Source organism: Ascaphus truei, chromosome 14, assembly GCF_040206685.1.
Source record: "Ascaphus truei isolate aAscTru1 chromosome 14, aAscTru1.hap1, whole genome shotgun sequence".
NCBI lineage: Eukaryota > Metazoa > Chordata > Amphibia > Anura > Ascaphidae > Ascaphus > Ascaphus truei.
Genome location: NC_134496.1, coordinates 39,647,725 through 39,666,323, shown reverse-complemented (window position 1 = coordinate 39,666,323; position 18,599 = coordinate 39,647,725). Strand labels below are relative to the sequence as shown.

General features: G+C 43.4%; 1 protein-coding gene across 3 annotated transcripts in view; it reads right to left on the bottom strand.

Moving 5' to 3' along the window:
• RSRC1 (arginine and serine rich coiled-coil 1) overlaps window positions 1-18,599 on the bottom strand; it is a 210,406-nt gene that overhangs the window by 102,257 nt on the left and 89,550 nt on the right. For all 3 annotated transcript variants that reach the window (XM_075570558.1, XM_075570560.1, XM_075570559.1), the window contains exon 6: window positions 9,609-9,660. In XM_075570558.1, coding sequence (XP_075426673.1) covers window positions 9,609-9,660 — 52 coding nt within the window. The remainder of the gene's footprint in view (window positions 1-9,608; window positions 9,661-18,599) is intronic.

Genomic DNA, 18,599 nt, shown 5'->3' with positions numbered 1-18,599 from the left:
ATTTTACTTAGAGAAATGATAACTACATTTTTACATTACAATTAAACCACTATTGCTTTGGTCTCGGTTAAAAAAAAATTTTTTAAAAATCCTGCAATGTTAAAAGGTGTTTTTTTTTTTTTTAATTCCCAGTCTGGACAGAATGTCACATTATAATCGGAAATAAAAGATGTCACTCAGCCTGAGAATTGAATCACAATACTACTGTATGCTCTTATTCAGGAACATAAGCTGTTCCTGTGAATGGCTGAAAATGTTGGTAAGCATTACTACAACTGTGTCAATCACCCACGGATTCTCCAGGCCCGATTATCACACTGTAACCTTCTGCAGATTCACAGTAAGTGCAAACATGAAGAGTCTAAATGATTTTATAAACACTGTGCATTTTTCACTACCAGTTAATTACAGTGTCATGTAAAAAATGGTTAGGGATATGTCAGCTGGCCTCACTGTGGAAACTGAAATCAGGAGATATACGTAATGTATTCTGTTTTTGTTGAGGGGCTGACAGGGGCTGGTCCCCCAGGTAATTGGAGACAGAATGCTGATCACGGCAGAATCAAAACAAAAACAGTTTTAAACCAAAATCACAATGATGGCATTTTCTTCTGCCAATGAAAAAAAAAAAAAAAGAAGTTTTTCAACATATCTAAAAAAAACTAAGGAAAAACTACTAATGAATTTTACGTAGAATGCCATTTCAGCCAGGCTGCAATGTACCTTTAAAAGGCCGCACCACCAAGTAAATATGTATGTGGCGCTGGTATGACAGCGGCTTTCGGGTTTTATTTCATATTCAGTACCAGCTGCCCACTTGGTAATTTTGCATATCCAGAGACAAAATAACCTATTTAACTGAGCCGTCCTTAGACAAAAAACGCCAAGCTAGAAAGTAAACCAATGATCCTATTAGTTCCAGCAGACTTAAATCAGAGGCACTACGTATGTGGTCCTTGCAGGCACATCTGTCATGAACCATTTTGATTCTATAGCATGCCGAGTCCTGACCCGTATTTATTAAGTAGCTGAATAAATGCTAAGAAGTTGCTGTGCTTCAGTTGAAATAAAGCAGAGATTTCCTTAACTCTTGGCTATCCACATTTCAGTAGAACATGTTTGGGGCACCCTTTCCCCTGATTTATTAGCATTAGGTCCAAACGGAACAAGAAGTAACTTGGCAACTTCATCAAGTTCTTTCCATCATGTTACCGACACAAAAACACTTGGAAAACAGTGACAGACAGTAACATTCAAGTAAAAGACACACCTCCATAAAGGATTGCGTCAAAATATAAACAAACTACAGAAGAGAGAGGTGGAATACCATACACGTGTGCAATATCTCACAGAACCGTAGCAGGGCTTCTTCAGTTCTTTCTCAGACTTCACACTCTACGCTTTCTCTGCTGCTCCATAAGAAAGCCTGAGAAACAGATTCATAGACACCCAAGTGGATTGGCGACTGCAAGTGACAGAAGCTCTACTAAATCCTCTGTTTACACAAGGGATTAGCCGAGTAGATTTTGAGAAGCAAACTGAGCTGCCCATGGTCAAGAAAACCTGCTCCTTGTCAGCCCGTGGGGCACAAACACAAAGCTTGGTCCAGGTAGGAAGTGACCCATAAACCTATTCCTACCAAGGATTTATACAAAGCCAGTCTGCCTCATAGAAACTCCATATGACCATTAACCGGCCTGCAAGGCCTGCCAGGAGGCCTAATTACAGGTCTACAGAGCCCAATAACAAAAGCTGGAGAGATTTATTCTGGGGATGATCTGCTTTATACTGACTTGAGAGAGTCCATATAGAGCGACGAAAATAAAGAGGTTTAGCTGAAAATTCTCCCCAGAGACGCAGCATTGTAAGTAGGGAAGGAAAACCAACCTACTTCAGATGGGCTTAAAACATACCACCCTCTCAAAATTAACATTCAGCTATGGCTTGCTTAACATCTGCTCAAACATAGGAAGATGCTGTGATATTGTTAGGCTCTACAGAAGAGGCTTTTCTTGCATATAAATATTAGGAGATCTAAGTAAATATACATCATTTTGTGGCTTGTGCCTATGAGCACTTAAATGAATTAAGCCCCAGTGTGCATCTCTAATTAAGCCATGTTTGCTCACACACACGAAAGTATCAGTCACCAGACACACTGAGTGATGGTGGAACATGTCTTAACCAATCATATACATACATTTATTTTAGCCTTTTAGTGCTCGGAAGGCCTACCATGCACTATGGAGTCAGTGACAAACAGGGGTGTAGTGACAATCTGGTTTTGTGGTAAAACCCCAAGCCTGGTGCATCGCAAAAATACATAGAGCAAGACAATTTAGAGGGACACACTTATATCAAATGGAAACATTGGATTTCAATCTACATTATAAAAACAAATAACACATCTGTAAAATCATTATTTACCACAGCTTAATGATGGCTATATGGCATAAAATGTATGATGTAGCACAGTGGTTAAAGCTCTGGTTATTCAAGAGAAAGAGCAGTTTGTCATCTCATGCCATCTCCCGGTGACCTTGGTGAAGTCACTATCTACCCGAGTCCCTTTTAGGAGCGCTCTGGTCTAAGGATGGGCACTCACACGCCTGTTTTGGTTCTAAAAATGTTAATCGTGTTAAAAAAAGATACACCCACGTTTTTCAACTTCCCTGTAGAGATCGGCACTTGGCTTAGTGTTCTGGCTCTTGTTTGGGTTTGGAATGCAAGGTTTTGGTAGGTTCTGATTTCACTCACCCAGTTTTGCAGGTCACTATTCCAGATATGTTTTAAAATAATTGGTCTATCTGAATGGACTTTCTTTCCTTTTATTTTTTTTTCTTTAAACAGCAGATGCTACAGGAAAAGGAAGATGTATGTATTATTGATGCCTTCTGTATATATCGATTAGACAAACATGCAATGTATAGAAAAGAAAGGAGAGCCGGGTAATAAAGCTGTGCTGTAATTCTATCACAAGGCTGCAAAGTTCACAGGCAATCAAATATTCATTCCTCCTGCTCTTCCTGACACATCGTGACAGTTATCCCATATAATGTATAAAAGAGAATATAAGCAAGCAAAAAAATAAAAATAAATCAAAGAGTCAAAGGGAGAACAGATAAAAGCATAATAGTTAAACTAAAATGGATACATGCCTAAGGCCACGCGTATAGTGCCCGCGACGGGCGACGTCATCCATCGCCGTCAGCGAAAGTTATATTTCGCTCTGCGGTGACGTCGCAGGCTTACTGGCATTTGATTGGTTCAGGGGAAGTCGCCTCGAAAAATCAAATATTGCCAGCTTCCAAAGTTCGCGACATGACGTCGCTCCACCGCATTGTCGCCGCCGCGCTTACTATAAGCGCACGAGGCGGCAATGCATTTGTTTTTGGGCAACGTCGCCAGCACTTTACGCACGGCCTAAGGTTGTTTAATCAACTGGACCACTTTTAAAGCAACACTGGGCACTGATCCCCATTTTGGGGATTGTTCTTGCTCTTTTCAACACGGTTTAAAAATAATAATCTGTAACTCTATTCAGGAGCGTTTGAAAGCTCCAAGTGGTTAAAATGGAGCTCACCCTAGAGCCGTCAGATGGTTACCATGGTAACTGCCGAAACCACAAAATAAGGCAATCACAATTTTTTAGCAATAAATAAAAATAAAAAGGGGGGGGGGCAAGACATTGTATTTATATATAAACACACGCGATCCTCGCTATCCGCCATTACGACAGACGGCATATTCGACGCGTCACAATGCAATTCTATGAGGCCGTTTTCGCGACGCCTGAATGCCTTTTCCGACGCTCACCGCCACTGATTGACATGGGACTCACTTTACAACTCTTTCACACTCCAACACTACTTCCAGAATGAATTCCGTTGGATAACCGAGGACCCTGTGTGTGTATGTGTCTGTATGTGTGTGTATGTATGTATGTGTCTGTATGTGTGTGTATGTATGTGTATGTATGTGTATGTATGTGTATGTATGTGTATGTATGTGTGTGCGCACACACACACACACACACACACACACACACACACACACACACACACACACACACACACACACACACACACACACACACACACACACACAAACACACACACACAAACACCATTCCCCCCCCCCCCCCCTAGTGGGATTACTATTACCCATAGCAGGGGTAAATAGGGAGCTAACAGGTTAATGTTTAAGAAAGGCCCCAGTTAACTGAAACCAATTCCTTGTAGCTTATTTTATGTAACATATTTTAGGTGACAACCCCTCTCCTTAGTTCCAGAACTTGCTGAAACTGGCACCTGGTAAAGGCAGATCCTATTGGCTAAGGATGTCTGTATCTTGCCCAGTTACAAGGGCAGGATAGTGACATCACTCAGGGGTATAAAAGGAGCCGTAGAAGCTTCCAGACACCAAGCTCCTGAAGAACACCAGAGGAGAGGAGTCGCAATGTGTTATGTGTACGGTGTTACTAGTCTGACCTCTATGTGTAACTTTGAACAAAGAATGTCCTTTCACCTTTTGTTGTTTTGCAGTTAGGGGAAAGTGTCCCCAGCTAGAGAGGGCCCTTAATATCCTATGAAGATGCTGTAACTACTATCGATCCTTCAAGGAGGACATGTGTGACAGTGCAAGACATGGGATCTGAAAACCAGGGTTCCCTAAACTACAGTAGGAACTTTCACAACTAAGGTTGCTCTAACGCCAACTCTCATATATATGCACACCAGGTTGCTAAGTGAAGACTGCTATGACATTGTAAGGATGATAGGTAGATGGGAACCTGGATTGAAGTACACACCTATGCGGAGTCTAGGACAGTTACTGATAGTAACTCCAGATCACTGAAGCTATGCAAACGCAGTTCCCCTTAATCGTGGGCAAGGGAAGGTGATTAAACCTGAGAAGCTACCTGGCACCAAGGGAAGTAGTATGTATGAAGCATTGTCTTGTCTCAATAAAATAAATGGTCACAAAGTCCCTGGGGAGCTTCTTAACAGCTTGCAGAACCAGCCAGCCTGAACGCCAGCACCCTGGGAGAAAAGTGTGAGTTTGTGCACCAACATCTGCACAATTACACACTACCTCACTGCAACAACTCATTTTGAGCCAGGCAAGGAGGGGTTACACGCACACTCAACTCTTGGGGGGGGTTGGGGAGAGGGAGTGGAATTGCCATTTTATTTGCCGTAAAAAAACAAATAAAATACATTGTTCTCCCTTTAGTGATAGATGGACCAGCAACGTATTGCAGAGAAGCGCAATGCGTTTCTACCCTTCCAACATGGTAATGATTAAGCAATATACCCGTGCAATATACCCGTGTCTTTACTGTTATGTTTAAATAACGTCCCTTTTTAGGAATAAATAGGTTGAAGACAACACATTTTAATTGCGGGTCCCATTGAAGAGAGCGGATCCATATTTTTCTTTTGTCCATCTAAAACAATGACAGCCATTGGCATGTGCGCTAACCCAGGACATACTTGTAAACGGAGGTAACGCCCAATGTATTACTTCCGGGTAAAACATTTTTAGAAATAAATAACAGTGACTCCTAGCTCACGGATGTCAGACTCGGGGGGGGGGGGGAAGTGAAGAGGTTAATCATCAGGCTTCTTGGATGAGTGTAAAACAAAGGCCGGTGTCTCGGACAAGAGACGTGACACAATTTTTAGGGAGTTGGCTCAACCGAGGGGTAGCCAGCTCTAGTCCTCAAGGGCCACCAACAGGTTAGGTGTTCAGGATATCACTGCTTCAGCACAGGTGGCTCAATCAGCGCTTTCTCCTCCCTGGGGAAAGCGTCAGAAACCGGCCCGGTAAAAGGATTCATCAAGAGAAGCAGGAAAGGCTGTCTGAAAATAATCTGCCAGATTCAACCCATGGCTTCCCTAGTGAGCCGGCACTAGACACGATCACAGTTTCTCTGTTTTACTTGCATGTTAATTGCAAATAACTCATTCACTGCAGGATGAAAAATGTACCACTTCCGTGTTCCTGTTTCTCTCTCCCGCTCCCAAATCTTCTAATCATTTCCTGCTGTTTTTATTTATTTTATTTTTTTTATAAATCATAAAACAGCATCTTCTGCACAAATTTGTGCCCATGGCTTCTGGAAAATCGCTAGGCAAAATATGGCCTAAGTTGGCAGTGTTATAACACAACACTGCTATAGTGTTATATATAACACTAACAAAACGTATATACAGGGCTTTTTTTGACACGGTAAGCGTCGGTGTGGTGTACTGGCACGTCGCCATGGCAACGCAGCGTCCAATTATGCCGCATGACCACACGGCTCCGAGTTGCCATGGCAGCATGACACCGGGCTCCGTGTTTCAATGATAACGCAACGTCGATTGACGTCACACAACAGTACAACAGAGATGAGTAGCAGAAGGTAAGAGGCTTGGTATCGGCACCTTTCCTATTACAAAAAAAGCACTGCGTGTGTACGCACGCTAGAGATCTAGACAGATATATACAGATATATATACAGCTCAACCCCGTTATAACGCGATCCGTAACAACGCGAATCCGCTAATAACGCAATGCCAGCGCGGCTCCCAATTTTCATATTGATGAATACTTTACAACACGATTATCGGTATCTTAAATACTTTATTGTACAATGCATACAATTGTACATTATTTCTAACGCGATCCGCTTATAGCGCAATGTGATTCTTTGGACCCCAAGCACAGCGTTATAAGGGGGTTGAGCTGTATATATATATATTAATTTTTATTACCAAAATGTATATGAGATTAAAATATTTGCCAACATATATGTGTATATAAAAAATGTATAGTTCATAGCATTATTATTTTGAGGTCATTTACAGCACGAGATGCCGGGTTTAATTTACAAAGCGGTGCAATCCATCACATTCACGTCAACAGGCCATAAGGTGTCTTGCTGCTTACAACTGCTTCCTAAATATGGCCCATAATGCAACTAAATACTAACTACAGGTTAAGCGTTTGTCACTCACCAACAGAAGGCATCAATCATTACATATCACAGCAATCCTGCCATTTGACTTCTCCCTCCCTTTAAGTGAAATGGGTGTTTCTAAGGGCTGAACCACGGTTCCCCGGGTTCCAAAGAAACAGGAAAACTGCTAGTAAAAAGAAATATCTAAATATCCCCACCGGGGTCACCAATAGAAAGCCATGAAGTGATTTCCTGATGATTTAGTTAGTGGCTTTCTATTGGCTGTACAAGTAAGATGGATTCCGACTGCCCCATTGTGCGAGTATTTTGGTGGGTAGAGATGTGTTATCTTGGGAATCAAGTGGTCCCTGGGGGTCAGATGGCTGTGGATTAGCTCTAGTAAACCCCATTGTTCAGGTATTGATCTGGGAGATGCAAATTTATTACTGCTATTAGTTCTCTCTGGTAGGACTACATCTCTAATGCGTATGGATCACCATTCCTTAAAACCCTATCACGGTCTGCTTTCTCTTACCACAACCACTGAACTCCATACACCTTTGAGAGAACAGTAAGAGGTGTAATGATGTAATGACCAGACAGGAGGAGGCTGAATTTGGGGTCTCCTTGGCCCTATAGCTTTTCTTATTATGACCCTACAACTGGCATGTTTAAAATTATCCCATAGGTAATGTAATTAGTCTTTGCATTTTGTTATACCAAGAATAGCACACGAGACCATTGTATAGCAACAAAAAAACACCCGAAAGGAACAATAAACCAAGTTACTTTTGCGTGTAATTCTAAAAACGCAAGAGGAAGAAAAAAAATATTAGTTTTTTCAACGTATGTGCTGGAGGGGTTAATTTATTCGCTAAAAACAATTTGCACTTATAAGTTTAACTTCAATTTCCAATATTTTTTTTATTATTTGAAAATGTCACAAGATGTTTAAATGTCTATTGAAATCCATAGGACTGAGGCCAAAATGATATATATCTCATTGTATCTTTAATACATTTCAAGGTGTTAAATTAAAAAGAACGAGGGGTGACAGCTCTGAGCAGAATAAACAAATTGTTCTTTTTGAGGTCTGTGCTTGTCACATCTAGTTTATAATTATACGCTTCAAAAGCGTATTACAGATATGGAGAATAATGCATGGATTTTGAAACTATGAAAAATAACACTGTTTAGAAGCCTTATTGGAAAGGATGGGAATATTCGCAAGCGGCATCACTACACAGCCCTCACTTTTGTAGATGATAGGAAATAACAACAATATTGGGTGTGTATTCTAGACAGGGGTGGCCAACTTCAGTCCTCAAGGGCTACCAACAGGTCAGGTGTGCAGGATATCCCTGCTTCAGCACAGGTGGCTCAATCAGTGGCTTAGTTGAAGACTGAGCCATCTGTGCTGAAGCCGGGATACCCTGCAAACCTGACCTGTTGGGGGGGGGGGGGGGGGAGGTTTGAGGACTGGAGTAGAGAACCCCATGCCTGCTCTAAAACGGTGTTTATCTTATTTCTGCAGATATACAGAGAATTGCTATGAAATGGTCTCTTAAAAAGCACGCTTGAAAAATAATTTGATTTTTGTTCCCTTATAAAATCATATCGCTGCGATTTCACTACACAATGCTAAATAGTAAGCTAAAAGGCCGCTTAAGATTTAGTTGCAGGTTCTGTTAATTTTGCGATACTGGCTCTGCACTTCTGTAAACCAGGCTGTGCTGAAAAGCTGTGCAATATGGCAGGCATATGCTGATAGAGCTCCATGTTAAAATGGATTGGAAGCAAAAGATGACACACTGTGCTCATTTGCATGTCATTTCCCAGAATCCATAGCTGCAGTGGAAGCACTGTATGCTAGGAGATAATAGGGAAAAGCAGGGTCGCAGACCTCTCTGAGAGGTTATTGTGATCACAAGTGACACTTTAAATTGCCATTTCTAAATACAAATTCCTGCAATTTTTTGCAGATTAGGTTCTATATATTAAACGGGTGATGTAGTCAGGGAAAAGAAAAACAAAAATCAAGAAATAAGAATCGGGTAACACCGAGAAATAAATAAGTAAAATTCATATATACACATTTTACCTTTACCAGCACCACACTTGAACCAGAACCAGAAGCAACAAAATAGGTGGGGAGCATCTCGTTGCGAGTATGATATGACCTTTGGTGTTCTGTACAGTGTGATTTATACTTTTTTTACTACAAGAAATGCTTTAATCACAGCAGTTTACTTTTTTTAAAGAAATGCTTCATTCTGAGCTGCAGGACAACAATCGCGCAAGGAGGTCGTATCTGTAAAAAAAAAAAACTAATACCTGTGATAAAAAAAACCTGGTAATTCTGTAAAAATTGGTGAATGCTGAAAACACAGATCATCAACTTTACAGCACAACATACATTTGCAAAACAACATCTAATAATAATTACCACTATAAAAATGCAAAAAAAAACCATTTTTTTGTATCCCATCAGTCTTATGAATAACAGTTTCTTTCCTCTTTAACATATGATTAAAAAAAAAATAGACTTGGCAGTAATGCCAGTGCATAATCCAGCATTATAATGAGAGATGTTACAGGGAGGAGTTATTATACTGTAATTATTTCAGTCTACAAAAGTAAACCTTTATCTGCCATCACTCACCAGCAGCTTGGAGGACCATCTGCAGTCTAGCTTTGGCCTGTTCAGCAGGAGGCTAAAAACAAAGAGAGAAAGCATATTTACCATACATTATAGCACTAATCAAAGGCAAGGTTTTTCATAACACACAAGAAACACAGCCCCGCAATAGACCAGAACATCTATAAAAGAACATATCCCGCCTAATTCTTAAGCAATATCCATTATGTGAATGCACATGTTCGCTACTATCCAGCATCCCATTGCAGACCCCCAAGGTAGGCTGTTCATGTTGCCATTTAATTGTTCAGGATACATCCACTGCTGTGTAATGTAAATTACATGAATTCCCTTAGCATAAAAAAAACTGCTGTAGCGGTGGCGGAAAATGATACAGGGGGTAACGCCTTTCCCCCGTTATTTACGCAACCACTGCTGAAATAAGGTTTGGGATGTTTTGACGGTTACCTCTTCTATACGAAGTTTGGTCTTTTTAGGATGAGTGAACGGGCATGATCTTTAAATGAATCTACCTTCCCTGACGTTCAGATGATCCCACTGGCAGTGGAGCCATTAAAAAAAAAAACCTTGCCCTAAATCAGGGGTGGCCAACACCCATCCTCCTCAAGGGCCACCAACAGGTCAGGTTTCAAGGCTACCCTTGCATCAGCACAGGTGGCACCTGTGCTGAAGCAGGGATATCCTGAAAACCTGACCTGTTGGTGGCCCTTGAAGGAGTTGGCCACCCATGCCGAAATGTTCCGGAGACGGTCTTGCAGCAATCTGAAAATTAGATACTTTGCACAGCTTCATCTATTGAACTGTAATACGCCTTCCACCAAATCCCATAAGGTATCCTGTGCTTTAAAGTAATAATGTCCTAGTGTTGGGTAAAAAAAAATTGAATTTATTGCATTGCTGAAATCATGGTGGATGTTTTATCTTGGCTGTTTTCAAAGGTTTGCAATTGAATGTTTTAAAGATGGCTGCCTTTTTCAAAGCGGTTTTATTGCCATCGACACAAATAAAAAAAAGCATACAGATTATGTTTCAAAAAGTCCCCTTCATGAAAACCTGTAATTTCAGATTGTTCACTACATATTGCATTCCATTGGCATAAACAGAGTTAGAGATTTCAAGACCTCAAAATGTAACACAGATCCTTTTAATCAGCGATAAAGTGACAGCTTAAAATACAGTATTTTAACTTTCTGGAAATGTTACATATTGACTTCAAAGCCGATTCTAAAGTGAAAACAAATGTGGTTACTCTAGCAGAGCAAAAAAAAAATAATGAATAGCACTCGCTAACAGAATTAAAAGATGGCCATTATTTTAGAAATATTAAAGGGGGGGATGCCTTTTTAAGGGTTCCCAACAGGATTTGGACATTCCTGCACAATCTGTATGATTGATGTCTTCGGAAGAGTTTAAGCAAGAAAAGACGAAGAGTGTATTTTGAAGTCCATAAAAAGTTATGTTGTAGCTTAATGATGTTACAAATTTTTTTTTTTTAAGAACTAGTGGGAAGAAAAATACATGCAGAATAGAAAAAACAAAAAAGTTAAATTAACATGGATTTGTAAAGGTTTTGTTTGTTGGACTATAAAACAAAATATATTTACCTCGTAGGGAACTAGAATGCATTTGGAAAGCACTAGAAGAGCTAAAACAGTCGAATTCACTGCAGGACAAAACTGAACTAATGGCAAGTATTTTTGACATTAGTTTTGAATGTTTATTTCCTGGAAATGTTCTCCCCTAAGTGCACAAACAAACCGCTAAGCAATGTGCTGCTGACCCATCTGGCACTGAAACTATTAATGCTACCTCTTTCTTTCCCTTCTTTCTTCCTCTATCCTGGTCTCTTACTCCAGGGGAGCGCAAACATTTGCTGCTGCGTCCCCCTGTCTCTCTTGCCCCGGCTCTTGCGCCCCCCGCCTACCTTATAGCCGAGTCAAATGACACTGCGGGGTCATGTGACATAATTTGCAGCGTGTGACATCACATGGCGCCGCAGCGTCATTTTCCATGGTCACAGCTGGCTGAATCCCGGTAAGTGGCGTGTTGCAGGGGCCTCACGCGATCCCCTGGCATTTAATTTAAATGTCTGGGGAAGAGCGCGGGACCTTTGCTACCAGCCGCGCCCCCCGCCCCCAGACAAATCTCCCACGCCCCAGTTTGCGCACCCCTGTTTAACTCAACACCTGTCCTGTGCCAAAAAGGAGGCGGTGTATGTAAAACTGGGGTAAAGACAAGACTGCCACTCAACCCTTTCATTTGAAGTCCTAGTTAAGCAGTGGCCAACTCCAGTCCTCAATGGCCACCAACAGGTCAGGTTTTAAGAAGCCACCTGTGCTGAAGCAAGGAGATCCTTAAAACCTGATGGTGGCCCTTGAGGACTGGAGTTGGCCACCCCTGTCCTAGTTGTAAGTAAAAACCATGAAAACATTTCAGTTTTTTGGAATCAATTTAAAGAAACATGTTTCAATTTGGATTTACAAGTCAACAATATTAAACGTGTAACCGTTTATGGATCTATGCGGAATGGCACTGTCAAATTTTGAATCATTAAAAAAATGGGGCGTTTAAAAAAATAAATAATACTATTACTAAAGACCCCCAAAGGAACCTTTCATGTACAGCATCACATCACAGGTATTAAGAAAATGTTTTTGGAGGAAATGCCACCATGAGAGTTTTTATCATGGCTATTAAGGAAAGGTCTCAGTCCATCTGCCCCAAAGTTGAATGTCCGTAAGTTTTCACAGTAATGTTTTTACCATGGTGGTAGCTGCTTGGTGTGAATACTGCAGGTTCATCAGGCTGACACAAGTTTTGGATTGATCCCTCGGGGATGATAACTGGGCCCGCCAGTCAAAGCAACAGATAATATCCATGTTCCTTGTTCCTTTATCCCAGGAAAATGGCAACTGACAACGTTAACTGCTACACTTGCAATAACCCCCTTCGGTTTGAGGCCTGGAATTGAGCAAATCTCCACCGGTGCATTCTAACTGTCAATCTCTGCAAGTCTTCTACGGAGCTCTACATCCCACAACAGCAGCAACTGCAGATCTGAAGCACTTATGTAACTAACACAATTAGCAGTCATTAGGGGACGGCAAAGCAGTCTACATGTAAATTAAACATGTTTCTCGGCATACCTGCAGCAACATCAATAAGAAATCATGTTTTACAAAAAGCCCTCCAGCCCTGTATCTGAGGAAACGCTGGGTTACAGAATGACTGTGAAATAAGGTTTAAAAAACAAATTTCCTTCGGCCTTGAGAGGCCTTTGAAATATTACAAACTCTGTAAGCCCTTCGAAAAGTCTTGCGTTAAAAGATTGCTCTAAAATATTCTACTTTCTTTTCTTCCATATATATATACAGTATATAGCCCGTTGGAATATAAACCATTTTAAAGTTTCTTTCAAAAGCAGGCAGAACACGGAGATAGCACATGTCGCGTTTTGTGTAATGTATTGCAGCCTGAACATGCTTTCTTCTGTCCGTCACCTAAATCTTATCGCCGCCTTTGATAGGAAGGCGCTCACGCATCCTAAATGTTTGCACAGACTAAGAGCCTCATCACATTACTAAACCATTACAGCGCTGGTATCTGAAGTATCCAAGTCAAATGATGGTATGAAGCTGCAAGCATAAAGAAAAGGAAATTCTAAATATATTAACATTGAACTAGGGTAGTAACTTTGCTGACTAATTTTATGCATGTACAGTATTGCTGTCTGGAGAGAGAGATTGTAGGTTTTTTTTTTCCCTATAGTAAAAATCAAAATGGAAAATATTGTACCCATTTCTCATGCCATGAAACTAGCCATCCATTAGGTTACAATTCTTTATTTATGAAATAGCTGTCCCAGTTTTCATATGTTCGGACGATGCACAGTTACAGTCAGTATTTTCAAGATGGTTGCAATCCTAATGTAAACGGCATATTGCCATTGTGTTTTTAGTAATGGTAAAGAGAAGGCGTTTGATTTGGATGTTGTAGAATTACTAACCTCAATATCTCGTAACAAAATACACTGGCTGATTTTTTTTTTACTTTCATATCTTTATTATTGAATTATTTTTGTGTGTGTGTGTTAACTAGATAGAAAGAGGATCAGCAAAATAATATGTTGAAGACATTGACTTCTTAATAATCAAATCAGTTTTAGATGTTGGTAAGCTGCAGAAAGGAGAGAGCTGCAGATGTCGGGTAAGTCCTCGCGCGGCGGCCATAACGCAAACCCCCCCCCCCCCCAAAACTTGGAGATGTTTTTAATTCGGGAGCCACGCTCAGACCGCGTTATAAGTGGATCCGCGTTGTAGTGGATCGCGCTATAACGGGGTTGAGCTGTAACTCAGTAACTATAAATTAATAACTGGAATATAACTAGTACCAAAAACATAATTATTTTGAGAGGCTAGTAAGTGTGTCAATAAAAAAAAATGAAACCATAAAAAATCTGGTATCCCCAGGATGCTTTCAGCCTTCTTCACAGGTACAACAACCTCCCCTTCACACGACCGGAATAGAGGAACAAAAGAAGAAAAAAAGCGCCTGATCCTGGTGTGATAACGTTGATAAAAATGTAATGGTCTTGAACATAGACAAGTAAAAACAATCAAAGTTTTTGTGCATGTCATGAGTAAAACTCATGCCCCATCATAAACCAGGAAACTGCTCCGCTTGTACAGCTCTGCTCCAAGCGATCAAGGATCACCTCGTCACGAGTACTCCCGAATGGGTGTCACCTCTTAGAAAGTCCTCCGGCAACCAGAAGCAGCATGTCACCCTGATAAAATCAGTTTGTCTGAAACGCGTAGGGTGACGTGCTGCTGAGAAGTGGTGTGGAAACTATTCTGAATCACCACGCCGAAGGTGTGTGTACTCTACCCTAAAGACTGGGAACTTTCCAGACTAGGAACGCTTCGGGCCTGCTTCTTGCAGGCTTACGATACTTTGGCCAAAGGGTTAAACTAAATGACCCTTTTTCAAGAGAATACATAAGTACAGGTAAACCCCGTTATAACGCGGCTCCCGTTTAAAAAAAAAAAAAAAAAAAAATTAAATTTTTTTTTTGCACACTGCACACACACTGCTCACCGCACACACTCTACACTGCACGCACACACTCACTCTACACTGCACGCACACACTCACTCTACACTGCACGCACACACTCACTCTACACTGCACGCACACACTCACTCTACACGCACACACTCACTCTACACGCACACACTCACTCTACACGCACACACTCCCACTGCACACACATCAGACGCACACAGCTCTCACTGCACACAGCTCTCACTGCACACAGCTCTCACTGCACACAGCTCTCACTGCACACAGCTCTCACTGCACACAGCTCTCACTGCACACAGCTCTCACTGCACACTCACATGTCAGCAGTCCACCCCCCCTCACATGTCAGCAGCCTCCCCCCCTCACATGTCAGCAGCCCACCCCCCACTCACATGTCAGCAGCCCACCCCCCCCCCCCTCACATGTCAGCAGCCCACCCCCCCCCCCCCTCACATGTCAGCAGCCCACCCCCCCCCTCACATGTCAGCAGCCCACCCCCCCTCACATTATTTATGGGACTAGCACCAGGCCTTTCTGGATATCTATATTGGAGAGCTTGCTGCTTTTTTACATATACATTATATATATATATTATTATTTTTTTACACAAACACTGGAGAAAACCTCTTTACAGCTCATTTTAGAAAGGGTTAAATAGCATATACAGTATGATCTAAAAATCAGAAGGGAAAAAATGAGTTACCTAAAATCAGAAAAAGCGACGACTTCGATTTGAAAGCCAGTAGGGGACTTTTTGTATATATAATTATACTAGCTGAGAGACCCGGCGTTGCCCGTGATGTAATTTTGGGGGGGGCGTACGACAGGGTTAGGCTTCCCCCCCCCTTGACAGCTAGGTGGGTGACTGAGTTGACTGAGTGTGTGGGTGACTGTGTGGGTGGGTGACACTTGACTGAGTGGGTGGGTGGGTTGGTGACTGAGTGGGTGACTTTGGGTCGGTGACTGGGTGGGTGACTTTGGGTCGGTTTGACTTTGGGTCGGTGGGTGGGTGACTTTGGGTCGGTGGGTGTGTGACTTTGGGTCGGTGGGTGTGTGACTTTGGGTCGGTGGGTGTGTGACTTTGGGTCGGTGGGTGGGTGGTTGACTTTGGGTTGGTGGGTGGGTGACTTTGGGTCGGTGGGTGGGTGGGTGACTTTGGGTCGGTGGGTGGGTGGGTGACTTTGGGTCGGTTTGACTTTGGGTCGGTGGGTGGGTGACTTTGGGTCGGTGGGTGACTTTGGGTCGGTGGTTGGGTGGGTGAGTTGGGTCGGTGGGTGGGTGAGTTGGGTCGGGGGGTGGATGACTTTGGGTCGGTGGGTGGGTGACTTTGGGTTGGTGGGTGGGTGACTTTGGGTCGGTGGGTGGGTGGGTGACTCTGGGTTGGTGGGTGACTGGGTGGGATGGGTGACTGGGTGGGTGGGTGTGTGACTGGGTGAAAGTGACTGGGTGGGTGTGTGGGTGGGTGGTTGACTGAGTGGGTGACTGGGTGGGTGACTGGGTGGGTGACTGACTGACTTGGGTGACTGGGTGGGTGGGTGACTGGGTGGGTGGGTGACTTGACTGAGTGAGTGGGTGACTGAGTGAGTGGGTGGGTGACTAAGTGAGTTTTTGGGTGACTAAGTGAGTGGGTGGGTGACTGAGTGGGTGGGTGACTGAGTGGGTGGGTGGGTGACTGGGTGAAAGTGACTGGGTGGGTGACTGAGTGGGTGGGTGGGTGACTGGGTGGGTGGGTGACTGGGTGAAAGTGACTGGGTGGGTGTGTGGGTGACTGGGTGGGTGACTGGGTGACAGTGCGTGGGTGGGAGACGGTGGGTTACTTACCTTGACCCCATGGCATCTGGCTGGGGCAGGAGGTGAGTTCGGGAAGCTGGGGGGGGGGGCAAGAGTGGCAGGAGACCCGCGCCGTGCTTACCCTCCGTCCGGGAGCCGGCGCACGTGATGGGGAGTCCCGCGCCGCGCTTCCCCTCTCCGGTAGCGGCGCACGTGAGGGGGAGTCCCGCGCCGCGCTTCCCCTCTCCGGTAGCGGCGCACGTGAGGGGGAGTCCCGCGCCGCGCTTCCCCTCCATCCGGTAGCGCCGCACGTGAGGGGGAGAGCAGGAGGCCCGGCCCGCGCTTCACCTCTCCGGTAGCGGCGCATGTGAGGGGGAGAGCAGGAGGCCCGGGCCGCGCCGCGAGGGGGGAGGAGCCTGGAGTTTGCTGCTGAGCAGGAGGGCCGCGGCGCACGGTGAGGGTGATGGTGCGGCTGGGGATGTTGCGGAGCGTGGGGATTTGGGTGAGGTGGGGGGAGAGAGTGAGGGGCACCGGGAGAGGAGGGGGGTGTGTGTGTGGAAGGTGAGCTGCGGTCCAACTGACGGGGGAGAGTGAGGGTGTGTGTGTGTGAGGGGGGGGTGTGTGTGTGTGTGTGAGGGGGGGGTGTGTGTGTGAGGGGGGGGGGTGTGGGTGTGTGTGTGTGTGTGTGTGTGTTTTTGCCCGTCACTCTGCCTCAGGCCAATGAGAGGTGCGGGGGCGGGCAGGCCAAGGGACCAATGAGATTGCCGCTAGGGACGCAGACATACAGTGCTTTCAGAAATATATAGTAGATATGGGTAATTTACTTTTACATATATGGGATTATTTTGCTGCTCGTCATGATATGCGCACACTTACAACAAAAATCCAGTGATAGAGGAAGCCAAAACGATAAACCTATAGTGTTCTCAAGTCTCTATAATAGCACCTCCTTGTTATACTTAAATTAGAGCACTGTGGTGTAGACATCAGTCACTAAAGTCGGCAACTTAAAGTTTTACATGCGAGGTAGCAGGGACTTCTCTAGATTTATACAAGTTGTAGAGAATGTGATACAACGCAAGGGCTGCACATTACCCACATATATATAGGTCCACAGGCAGAAGGGACATTGCAGCCATGGTTATGAGCTTCTCCCCTACAGTCAGCTTCTTATTGCAGGCACACTGATGAATAAGGTCCCATTCCTCTCCTTACCCTGGGAATTAGTGATTACCACTTATTATGCAGCACAGGGAGTGGGAAGAAGCTATGATTCACACAATGAAACGTCCCCACTCCTTCTGCACTGGGGAAAGAGGGAGAGTGGTTTAGGGCACAGGTGAAGCACCAGAGGGCTGTATGCCGCCCCCCCCCCCCCAAAATGATCTATACAAATGTTCGGTGTCTCAATTAATGCCCGAAATGAGTTACATTTGGAGCTGACCACCATGGTATTACATTTCCATCAAAAGCAAATAAACCAAGGGTACGTCACAAAGGCCAACATTTCTAGAGACGCATCTACTTTACCATTTAATGCTGCTTCATAATATCTTGAACACAGTGCAGGGGTCACTTTGCATGTATAAAAAAAAAATCCAATGAAAGGGAATTTAAATTGTATTTTATATACAAACGTGTATCTGGGACAAAACCAATCCCTACATGAAGCAACACAATGAAAAATTATCATCCTGTCAATATGCCAGAAATATTCGACTTCAAACACACAGAGCACTAGATCACTTTTTTTTTCCCTCCAGATATATTTCATATTTGACCAGAAATTTGGAACCATCGCTACATTTCTGGAAAACCGCAGCATTATAAAGTACCCATTGCCAAATAATAATAATAAAAAAAAGCATATGCAAGCATTTCTTTTATTTAGCATTAAGTTAAGAGGCAAACAAGGATATTGGGTCTAAAATACCGTATTCTCCTGAAGAGAACCATGAAAGAGAATGATGGGCACATCAGAAAAAAGTCACAGGATAAAACAACATGTTCCTTACACATACTGCATGTACGTATTTTTTCTTAGTTTAATCTCATGTGAACAGTTACTGTGACAATGCAGTGTCCCAACACGAACAAGCTTATCACGTGAATGTTACAGTACAGGGCAGTTAACCTGTGATA